The 12,144-nt window shown below is 43.0% G+C and overlaps 1 protein-coding gene across 3 annotated transcripts in view; it reads right to left on the minus strand.

Annotated features, from left to right (window-relative positions):
* Nucleotides 1-6,922: 6,922 nt before the first annotated feature.
* The window catches only part of LOC138750503 (microtubule-actin cross-linking factor 1-like), a 33,687-nt gene continuing 28,465 nt past the window's right edge, over nucleotides 6,923-12,144 (minus strand). For 2 of the 3 annotated variants that reach the window (XM_069912576.1, XM_069912578.1), the window contains exon 8: nucleotides 6,923-10,954. In XM_069912576.1, coding sequence (XP_069768677.1) covers nucleotides 10,947-10,954 — 8 coding nt within the window. In that variant the 3' untranslated portion in view covers nucleotides 6,923-10,946. The remainder of the gene's footprint in view (nucleotides 10,955-12,144) is intronic. The other variant, XM_069912575.1, reaches the window with a different exon arrangement.

The raw sequence follows: 12,144 nt of genomic DNA on the forward strand, positions 1-12,144 counted from the left end.
TGTGCATTTCCTTCTTTCCATTTTCCATAAGTGAACAAATATATGCAGACATTTGTACAAAGCACAACATCGACGTCAAATGGAAGGAACTCGACAAAATTATCTCACTGATAGAACATGTCGCTGATATAAAAGAACATCTTCCAATTTGCCCCGAAATAATTGGGGGGACCTATCCTGAACGATTTTCAGAACCTTTCATTCTAAATCCCGACTTCCAGACCCATATTATATTCGTCTAGGAACAAAGTCTACTTTAAATACAAGAATCTGGTTCGGAGACGGGATTAAGGGGAGAGGGAGAAAAGAGATTCTATTGGAGTGTGGATGTGTGTGTGTGTGGGGTCACTGTGGGAGTTGTCTGAGTGTGTGGATTGAGTGTGTGGGAAGTGGATGTGAGAGGTTTGTGTGGGGTGAGTGTTTGGTAAGTGTGGGGATGTGGGGTGTGTGTGTAAGTGGGAGTGTGTGTGGGAAGTGTGTGTAAGTATGTGGGTGTGTGGGGTGTGTGTGGGAATTGTGTGTGGTCTGTGTGTTGTGTGGAGTCAGTGTGGAAGGTGTCTGAGTGTGTGGGAAGTGTGTTTGTGGGTGTGTGTGAGAGGTGTGTGTGGGGTGTGTGTAAGTGGGAGTGTGTGGGTTGTATGTGAGGATTAGTATAGGGGGCTGTGTGGGGGTGTCTGAGTGTGTGGATGGGGGGTGAGAGTGTGTGGGATGGGTGGATGGGGGTGTGGAGGGGTGTGTGTTGTGGGGTATGTGTGTGGCAGTGTGTATGAGGGGTATGTGTGTGTGGGTTATGTGTGGTGTGTGTTTGTGAGGGATGTGTGTTTGTGGGGGGTGGATGTGTAGGGAGTGCGGTGTGTGGGGGTGGGTGTGTGTAAGGTGTGTTAATGTGGTGTGTGTGTGTGAGGGATGGGTGTGTGTGGGAAGTGTGTGTATATGTGTGTTTGTGAGAATATGTGTAGGGGGCAGTGTGGGGGTGTCTGAGTGTGTGGATGTGTGGGTGGGGGGTGAGAGTGTGTGGGATGGGTGGAGAGATGGTGTGGAGGGGTGTGTGTTGTGGGGCATGTGTGGTGTGTGTTTGTGAGGGATGTGTGTTTGTGGAGGGTGGATGTGTAGGGAGTGGGGTATGTGGGGGGTGGGTGTGTGTATAGTGTGTTAGTGTGGGGTGTGTGTGTGTGAGTGATGGGTGCGAGAGGGGTGTGTGTGGGAAATGTGTGTAGATGAGTGTTTGTGAAGATAAGTGTAGGGGCTGTGTGGGGGTGTCTGAGTGTGTGGGTGGGGGGTGAGAGTGTGTGTGAGATGGGTGGGTGGGTGTTGTGGAGGGGTGTGTGTTGTGGGGTATGTGTGTGGCAGTGTGTGTGGGTTATGTGTGGTGTGTGTTTGTGAGGGATGTGTGTTTGTGGGGAGTGGGTGTGTGGGGAGTGGGGTGTGTGGGGGTGGGTGTGTGTATGGTGTGTTAATGTGGTGTGTGTGTGAGGGATGGGTGTGTGTGGGAAGTGTGTGTAGATGTGTGTTTGTGCGAATATGTGTAGGGGGCAGTGTGGGGGTGTCTGAGTGTGTGGATGTGTGGGTGGGGGGTGAGAGCGTGTGGGATGGGTGGAGAGATGGTGTGGAGGTGTGTGTGTTGTGGGGCATGTGTGAGGGTGTGTGTATGAGGGGTGTGGGTGTGGGTTATGTGTGGTGTGTGTGAGGGGTGTGTGTGTGGTTGTGAGGGGTGTGAGTTTGTGGGGGATGGGTGTATGGGGAGTGTGTGAGGGGTGTGGGTTTGGGGTGTGTGTGGGGGTGTGTATGTGTGAGTGGGTGTGTGTGGCAGGGTGAGTGTGTGTGTCAGTGTCTGTGTGGGGCACCAACGTATATAGGACATGGCAAGCATTGCATGCGCCCCCACCCTGCTTGTCAGCGCTACTTCCATCCCCATACTTGTCAATGATGACGTCATCTTGCACCCCTTGACACATCAGCGATGGCACCAACCTCCCTCCCTCCATCAGCGATGGCACCAACCTCCCTCCCTCCATCAGCGATGGCACCACCCCCCTCCTTCCATCAGCGATGGCACCAACCTCCCTCCCTCCATCAGCGATGGCACCAACCTCCCTCCCTCTATCAGCGATGGCACCACCCCCCCTCCTTCCATCAGCGATGGCACCAACCTCCCTCCCTCCATCAGCGATGGCACCACCCCCCTCCCTCCATCAGCGATGGCACCAACCTCCCTCCCTCCATCAGCGATGGCACCAACCCCCCTCCCTCCATCAGCGATGGCACCAATCCAACTCCCTCCATCAGCGATGGCACCAACCCCCCTCCCTCCATCAGCGAAGGCACCACCCCCCTCCCTCGATCAGCGACAGCACCAACCCCCCTCCCTCCATCAGCGAAGGCACCACACCCCCTCCCTCCATCAGCGACGGCACCAACCCCCCTCCCTCCATCAGCGACGGCACCACCCCCTCCCTCCATCAGCGATGGCACCAATGCCCTCACCCACACCTCCCCATGGGTCAGCGACTGCACCAATGCCCTCACTTCTACCATGGGCGCTATTTTGGGGTTTGTGTGTGTGGGGAATTTGGGTAAGTCTCTGATGTTTGGGGATGTGAGTATGGTGTGTATGTGTGGTGGGTTAGTGTGTGTGGTGGGTTAGTGTGTGGGGTGGATTTGAGTGTGGGGGTTGTTTGTGTTTGTGTGGTGTTTTTGTGTGTGAGTTTGTGTGTGTTAGGGGTTTTGTGCTTGTGTGGTGTTTATGAGTGGGGTTTGTGTGTGTGTGGGATTTGAATATAGAGAGTGTGTGTGTGGGTATGGGATGTGTGGCTTGTGTGGGGTTTGCATATGGAGGGTTGGTGTGTGTGTGTGTGTGTGTGTGTGTGTGTGATATACGTGGAGGGAATGTGTGTGTGTCTGTGTGTGAGCGCATGAGTGTGGGGGAAATATGTGTGGGGTGGTGTGGGTGGGTGGATTTGCGGGTTTGTGTGTGAGGGGGTTGTATGAGGGAGTGTGTGTGTGGGCGTATTTATGGCTTGTGTGTGTGTGTAGGGGTATGTGGTTCGGGATGTGTGTGTAGGGCCATGTGAGTGGGAGTGCATGTGTGAGGGACTTGTGTGGGAAGGTGTTTGTGCAGGGTCGCATTAGTGCGTGTGCATGGTGGGATTTGTCTGGCAATGTTTGTGTCAAGGGTGTGAAGGGTGTGTGTGCGGAGAAATAAGTGTGGCAGTGCATGCGAGGGAGAGAGTGTGTAGGGGGCATGATTGGGAATGGGTTTGTGCGTGGGTTGTGTGTGCAGGGGTGTGAATGCGGTGGTGAATATGGAGGGGCGTCCATGTGCTGGGTGTGTATGTGGGGTATGTGTTTGGGGGATGGGTGGAGGTCTATGAATGGGTGTGTGTGTGTGGTTTGTGTTGGGTGTGTGTGGGACGGGTATGTTATTGTTTTTGTGGGGAAGTCTGTAGGGTTATGATTGTGTGGGGTGTGTATGTGGGGAGTGAGTGGGGGATGTCCATTGGGGCCATGTTTTTTGGGGCAGATGTGTAGGGTTGTATTGTGTGAGTGTGCGTGTATGTGTGTGTGTAGGTGGGTGTTGATTCTGTGTTGGTTGTGTGTGGGAGGTGGTCAAGTGTGAAGGTGTGTGTGTTTGGGTGTGTGTGTGAGAGGTATATGGGGTGTGGGTGGGTGTGTGTGGGGGGGACTGTGTGTGTGAAAGGATGTGTGTACGGGTATGTGTGTGGGAGGTTTATCTGTGTAGGGGTTGTATTGTGTGAGTGTGCGTGTATGTGTGTGTGTAGCTGGGTGTTGATTTTGTGTTGGTTGTGTGTGGGAGGTGGTCAAGTGTGAAGGTGTGTGTGTGTTTGGGGGTGTGTGTGAGAGGTATATGGGGTGTGGGTGGGTGTGTGTGGGGGGGACTGAGTGTGAGAGGATGTGTGTACGGGTATGTGTGTGGGAGGTTTATCTGTCCAGGGGTTGTATCGGGTGAGTGTGAGTGTGCGTTTATGTGTGGGATGTGTGGCTGGGAGTTGATTTTGTGAGTTGTGTGTGGGAGGTGGTCATGTGTGAAAGTGTGTGTGAGGGGTGTATGTGGGCGGTGTTTCTGGGTTGTGCGTCGGGGTATATGTGTAGGTGTGGTGAGTGGGAAGGGGACTGTGGGTGCATTGGGTGTTTGTGGAGTGAGGGTGTGGAAGGTGTGTATGAGTGTCGAAGGGTGTTTGTGTATATCTGTCAGAGGTTGTGTGTGGGGGAGTATGTGTATGGGGGATATGTGTGTGTGTGTGCGCAGAGTGTATGTGTGGGAGTTTGTGAGCGTGAGGGTGTGTTCCTGGGATGTGTATGTGTGTGTGGGGTGTGCATGTGGGAGGTGTGTGATTGTGGGGGGTGTGAGTCGGGGCTTGTATGTGTGGAATGTGTGTCTGGGGATGTGTGTTGGGGGTTGTGTGTAGGGTGTGTGTGTGGGAGGTGTGTGATTGTTGGGGTATGTGTCTGGGGTATGTGTCTCGAGTGTGTTGCAGTTTTTTCAGGGGGGGGTCTAGTGTTTTTTATTGTTGGTTGAGGGTTTTTGTTTAAGTTAATTGTGAAAGATTGGGTGCCATTGTGTAAGTTGTAATAAGTAATTTAAGTTTTACAATTGTTAATGTTAAGGGTTTAAATCACCCAATAAAAAGGCAATGTGTGATAGATTATATTAAGAAGCTAAAAGTAGGGATCGTGGCAAGATAGCGTAGAGTCTAGACATGTAATCTCGACCTCTCTGGCCAGATTTTTAAATACCTGTTTTTTAACCCTTTGTTTTCAAGTTTAAACTTTTTAAATTTTAGTTTAAAGTATCAAGCAATTATTATGGCAACTAATGGTAAAAAGATTAAACCTCAAGTTCATAAGAATATACATTTTCGAAGTGCTGAGGATCTGGGGACTAGACGACCTGAAACAGCCCCTGGCTCAATTTCTTCATTGCCTAGACCCCAAAGATTTCCTGTGCGGGCTGCAAAAAAATCTATTGCTACCAAATGAAGGATGGCGCTGGAATTACCCATTCCCCGGAAGAAGGTGCGTGTTCCCAAGAAGTAGAAAGCCTTTTGATTTCAATGGAGGGAGCACACAGGAAAATGTCTCCATTGTTGGAAATGCATCAGGTCGACGTCGATTCAATCCAGTTAAAGAAGTTTTGTGACATAAAGGTTATAAGTCTACTTTTCGTTACCCTGCAGTGTTGAAGGTGTTTTACGGAGTCTGTCAATTTTGGTTTTTTGAAACTGATTGTGAAGCAATGATTTTTGCTGACTCATGGCCAGATATAAGAGGACAAAGACATAGTCCAGCATTATCTCCTAAAGAAAAATTTGGTAGCTCTGGAAAAGGAAGAAATGGCAAAAATGGGAAAAAAACAGGAATGGAAAGAGTCCAACTTCTGAAATGGGATTTTCGAGATTGGAGTCTTTTGGGTAAAAAGAATTTTCTTATTCTATTTTTTCTTTTGTTCTTATAATATTTTGATGTTACTGACTGTTTGGCTGGGCAAGGAGAGATTTGGACTTTCTTTACTAGTCATCAGCCACTGGTGGGTGACCCACACCCAATTTTTGTTTAGAGGATTACTACCTTTTGGTAGTTTTTTTGGGGGGGGGGGATTTTCTTTTTTTTTTTCCTTTTTCTTTATTTTTTTATTTTTTTTTTATTTTTAATTTTTTTTAGTTTTTAATTTGTGATTTTTTTATTGGAGGGCCTATATACATTAATTTGAGTTTTTATATAAAGATATTATTGGTATTTAGTAATAATAGTAGATATGTCAAAGTTGAAGTTTGCTACTTTTAATGTTCGAGGATTAAATAGTTAGATTAATATACGTGGGTCTTGGCGTATATTAAGAAAATGAAAATTGATATTGCTTTTTTACAAGAAACACATTTGAATGTGAATGAAAGCGTGAAATTAAAAAGGAACTGGGTTGGGCATGTATATTCTTCATTTAATTCTAAGGCTAAAGATGTAGCTATTTTGATACGTAAAAATGTATCTTTTGAATTACAATCAATGGAGAAAAAGGCAGAAAAAATAAAAATTTAAAGAAGCTAAAAGTAGATATTGTATTTTTGCAAAGGACTCATTTGACAGAAAAAGAACATGTGAAGTTGAAGAGAGATTGGTCAGGACATGTAATTTTGTCTACATTAAACTCTAAAACTAGAGGCGTGGTGATATTAGTTAATAAAAAAAAACTTTTTGCTGTGGATTTTTTTTTTGCTAATGTTGGAAGAGTACTGATTGTTAACTGGAAGATTTTTTTCTGAAAGTTGGACTTTAATGTATGTTTATGCACCAAATGAAGATGATCAGACATTTATTTCAGGGACATTTTTAAATTCGAATCAGGCATATGGGAATGTGTTAGTCGGAGTAGATTTTAACTGTTGTTTGGATCCCTTGTTGGACAAATCTCCAAAAATTGTTGAAAGAACTAAAATGGCAAAAAGACTGTTTAAGATGATGGAGGATTTAAATTTAGTGGAAATTTGGAGGAATTTAAACCCAACTGAGAAAGATTATTCACTTTATTCAGCTCGGCATAATTCTTTCTCTAGAATAAATGTATTTTTGATTTCTGTGCATTTACAAGGTAGATTTAATTTTGCAGAAGATAAAAGTAGGTTATTCTCATATCCTTCATTAAATGTTTAGGGACTGAATTAACTGAGACAGCTTATCGTTGGAGGTTTAATGAAAAGTTATTGAAGAGACCAGATTTCATTTAGTAGATGAGAGATCAAATTATTTTTTATTTACAAATGAAAGAAAATTCAGTTCAAAGTAAATTTATTTTGTGGGATGCTTTAAAAGCATATTTGAGGGGACAAATTATTAGCTATACAACTAAGAGAGAAAAAAAACTATTTATTCGTAAGTTTAAATTTGGAAAAGGAAATCGAAGGCTTGGAGAAAAAATTTAAAAAGAAATATACAGAGGATGAAAAGATAAATTTATCTAAAGTGAAATTACATTATAATTTACAAACGTATAAATATGAGAAAATGATTTTGCAGTCTAAACAATGTTATTTTCAATTGGGAGTAAGAGTGCATATGGTTGGCATGGCAACATAAAACTGAGCAAGTATCAAGGACAATTAATGCTATTAGGAAGAATGGAGAAATTACATAAATGAATACTGATGAATTTTAAAAATTTTATGAAAATTTATATATGTCAGAGGGTTATCAAAAAATGGATCAAATTGATTTATTTTTATCTAGTTTAAATTTGCCAGTGTTGAATGAATTTGAGGTAAAGAATTTAGATATTTTATTTACTGAATTAGAATTGAGAGAAGCTTTGCCATCGATGCCTGATCGGAAATCTCCTGGAGAGGATGGATTTAAGGTGGAGTTTTATAAAAAATTTAATGATTTATTATTTCCATTATATAAAGATGTTTTGAAACAAGCAACTAAAATGGATGTATTTCCAGAATCTTTCTCAAAAGCATTGATTACAGTTATACCTAAAAAAAGAAAGGAACTCTTTAAAAGTGTCACCTTACAGACCGATATCATTATTAAATGTTGATTATAGATTGGTGTCAAAAGTTTTAGATAATAGGTTAGTGAATTATTTGCCAAATTTTTTTACGTAACAATCAGGTAGGGTTTGTCAAAGACAATATAGTTAAATTGTCATCAGATAATATAGTTAAATTGATTTCATTAATTAATGCTAAAAACAACAAGATAATCAACCAACGGATATATCTTTGGATGCTGAGAAGGCATTTGATCGAGTTGAGTGGAAGTTTTTGTTTAAAGTATTGGAAAAATTTAATTTTGTTCCATTTTTTAGGGGTTGGGTTAGGGCTTTATATGCAGAACTTATGACAAGGGTAATAACGAATGGTGAGATTTTAAAATCTTTTAATTTATCTTGTTTTACAAGACAGGGTTTTCCTCTTTCACCTGCTTTACTTGCTTTGGTGACAGAACCTTTAGCTCAGGCTGTTTGACATGATTTTGGTGTTAGAGGACTTAAAGTGAGAGAAAATGAAAATAAAATTAGCTTATTTACACATGATGTTTTTGTATATTTAACTAATCCAAAGACTTCACTAAAATTATCACAGGACTTGTTGAATAAGTATGGTAAATTATTGGGATATGAGATTAATTGGGAAAAGAGTGAGGTTTTACCAATAGCAGAAGAAGATTTTATGGATTGTAGACAAATTACTAAATTTAGATGGTCAAATAAAATTAAATATTTAGGAGTAGTTGTAAATAAAAATGATCATGAATTATTTATTTTGCATTATGTACCTTTATGAAATAAGGTTAAAATTGATTTAGATAAGTGGAAAGATTTATCACTGACCTTAATACGAAGAGTGAATTGCATAAAGATGAACATTTATGCTCGAGTACAATACTTTTTTCAATCTATTCCTTGCATAGTTGGGTTATTCTTATGGAAAGGTAAATTATCGAGGGTTTCTTTCCAAAAATGGACTTGGCATTATAAATTGGGTGGTTTGCAATTACATTGTTTTTATAATTATTATGAGGTGGCACCGATGAAGTTTATTAATTGGTTATTTGATAATGAACAATCTTCTAGGTGGGCAAAGATAAAGATGGCTCAGATTTTGGAAAATAATATTAATCATTTTATTTATAAATGGAATCCTTTATTGTTATAAGAATTTAAATTATCCGTTTTTCGACATACAATGAATATTTGGTAAAATCGCAATTTAATTCTAGATTCTATCGGAATAGTTTCGATAAGATCACCATTATATCAGAATAAATTAATTCCCTTTTCATGATAGAATCCTTACTTAAAAGATTGGGAAATTAAAGGATTAGTGAATGTAATAGATTGTTTTGAAGCAGGGAGGTTTTGTGCATTTAAAAGGTTGCAGGAAAGATATGGTATTGCATCAAATTCTTTGTTTATTACCAACTTTGAGATTATTTAAAGAAGAATTGTGGGAAGGAAATAAATTTACCAGGTCATAAGAAATTTGAATTATTAATTGCAGATAAAGGTGAAAAAGGCTTTATTTCTGATATGTATTGGTTGTTGCAGGAGAAAATGGAAAAAGACAAATGGGAAAGAATTAAATATTATTTTGACATGGGAGGAATGGTCAAAACTGTGTGTTGACGGTGTTACCAAGTTAATTAATGTGAGGTATACTATGGTCAATTAGAATTTTTTGCATCAATTATATTCAACCCCTGAGAAATTGAAGAGATATGGGTTCAGTTTAACAGATTTCTGTTTTAGATGTAGAGAGCAGAAAGTTACTTTTGTACATTCAGTTTGGTCGTGAAAGAAAATTAAGCATTTTTGGGAGGAAATTATAAAATTTTTGAGGGATTTGTTTCAAAGGGATATTTAATGGATCCAAAAATATGTTTGTTGGGTTATGTTAATGTTCCATTTGTTGATTCAAAATGCCTAAACCATATTTGGCTTTGTTAAGATTTGTGTTAGCAGTAGCGAGAAAATGTATAGCTGTCACATGGAAGAATATAAACTTGCAAAGATGGCATAACGGATTTCACTCTTGTCTATATTTAGAAAAATTAACATATAATGTAAGTAATTACTCTTTTTTATTTATATGTGGTGTTTATATTTGAAACACATGGCTATAGAAATTAAATCAATGTTGTAATGTTGGCAGACCAATCAGGGAATATTTGATACATTTCTCTAAAGTTTTGGGGGAGGAGAGGTTGTTTTTTTTTTCTTTATTTTGGTTATTTTTTTCTTTTTTTGGTTTTTATTGTATTAGTAAGGGGGAGGGGATGTAGTTTACAGTTATTTTATGTGTATTTGATTTTCTTTATGTAATTTGAGAATATTAAATAAAATCTTTCAAAGAATCGAGTGTGTATGTGTGTGTGTGTGTGGGGCGTGTGCGTCAGGGTTTGTGTGTGTGGGGGTGTGGTAGGAACTGCCGCTGATCCCCGAGTCCTCCCCACTGCCGCCGCTGATCCCCGACCCCTCCCCACTGCTGCCTGACACATCGATTCCTCCAGACGCTCGAGATTCCAGCCGGCTTCTCTGAGCAGGGTGTCACGGTTGATGTAGTGGTTAGGGCAATGCCTTTACATGGCCAGTGGTCAGGACTGGACCTCAGTTTGAATTCTGCGCTGTCTGTCAGAAAGTTCTCCTCCTCGTTGCTATCAAGTGGCTTCTGTGTTCAATCTTGCCTTTGAAAGTTCTTCTGCATTCAGGACAGGTTGTTCCAGATGGCAGATCAGGCTTGGGTTGGTACGGTTTCTCCTCTCATCTTCTTCTATTTCTGCACATCTGCTGGCTTCAAAGGTTGCTGTTCCCTCTCAGATGATGGTTTGCCAGACCTTTCTGTCCATGGTTCATCCACCCTTTGACAGGTCTTGTTTTTCATCCTGCAGGGTGTCTAGCCACCCTCCTCACCAGGCAAGCCTGATGGGGGAGCCGGTTTAGTCGCCGACCACTCGACCATGCGACAGGTAGTACTGGGTTACATGGTACCAGTAGCACTCAGGCGAGTGACCTGACACAGATCCTTGTTTACTCTTCACTTCATGCAAAAAGGCTCCCAAGTACTCATGTTGACCATGACTGTGGCCAATATGCCTTTGTTGAAGAGCCTCAGGATCCGTACTTCCATTTCAGTTCATCTAATACTAGAAGGGGTGTCCTATAGTTGTTTCCTTGATGCAGAGTTAAAGGCTTTGGTGTGGGTGATGAATGACGTGTACAAAGGTCGGATCTGTTCACTACATTTTTTTGGAGTTGTCGAATTTTTAGGTGTTGGCAGAAATCTTGCTTGAACTTTGTTGAGATCCTCCAGGACTGGATGTAGAAATACCTGAACATGTTGATTGTGTTTCCAAGTGTGGCTGCCTTATTGACTGTTGGTCCTGCTACCAGCTCGACTTCCAGCACAAGTTGTTGTCCTCCCTTCTGCGCTTCACGAATCTACAAGCAACGGAAACAAAAGTCATTCAAGGGAAGAGATGAACAGAGTTGAGGAAGATCACGCGAAGACGACCAATGGTCTTCAGCTCAAAATCATCTTCACTTTTTCGTAAAGATTCAGAGACAATAGAAACCCTTTAATCCCCTATCCCTCTATCCCTCCCCCTTCGTCGACAACTCTTCCTCCCTCTCCCTCCCTCTCCTTCCCCTCTACCTCTCACTCTCTACGAATATCCCTCCCCATCCTCAAAAACTCTCCTTTCCTCTCCCTCTCCTTTTCCCCTCACCCTCTCCCTCTATCACTCCCCTTTCCTCGACAACTCTCCCTCCCTCTACTTTCCTCTCCCTCTCCCCCTCACCCTCTCCCAAAATCCCTCTCCTCGAAAATTTTCCCTCCCTTTCCTCCTCTTTCCCCTCTCCCTCTCCTTCCCCTCTCCCTCTCCTTCTCCTGCCCCCACTCTCTCCCTATATCCCTCCCCCTTCCTCAATAACTCTCCCTCCCTCCCTCTCCTTCCCTTCCCCTCACAATCTCCCTATAACCCTCTGCCTTCCTTGACAACTATCCCTCATTCTCTTTCCCTTCTCCTTCTCCTTCTCCTCACCCTCTCCCTCCCTCTCCTTTCCTCTCCCTCTCCTCCTCTTCCCCTCACCCTCTCCCAAAATCCTTATCCCTTCCTCAACAACTCTCCCTCCCTCTCCCTTTCCCCCTCCTTCCCCTCCCTCTCCTTCCCCTCTCCCTCTCCTTCTCCACCTCACCCTCACCCCATTACTCCCCCTTCCTCGAAAACTCTTCCTCACTCTCCTTTCCTCTCCCTCTCCTTTCCCTCTCCTCCTCTTCCCCTCACCCTCAGCCTATATCGCTCCCCCTTCCTCACCAACTCTCCCTCTCTCCTTTCCTCTCCCTCTCCATCTCTTATCGCTCTCCTTCTCCTCTTACCCTCACACTCTTCCCTATATCCTTCCCCATTCCTCGACAAGTCTCCCTCCCTCTCCATCTCCTTCCTCTCTCCCTCTCTTTCTTCTCACCCTCCCACTATCCCTCCCCTTCCTCGACAACTCTCCCTCCCTCTCCCATTCCTTCCACTCTCCATCTTCTTCTCCTCCCCCACTCTCTCCCTATATCCCTCCCCCTTCCTCGATAACTCTCCCTCCCTCCCTCTCCTTCCCTTCCCCTCACAATCTCCCTATAA

Source organism: Narcine bancroftii, unplaced genomic scaffold (assembly GCF_036971445.1).
Source record: "Narcine bancroftii isolate sNarBan1 unplaced genomic scaffold, sNarBan1.hap1 Scaffold_154, whole genome shotgun sequence".
Taxonomy (NCBI): domain Eukaryota; kingdom Metazoa; phylum Chordata; class Chondrichthyes; order Torpediniformes; family Narcinidae; genus Narcine; species Narcine bancroftii.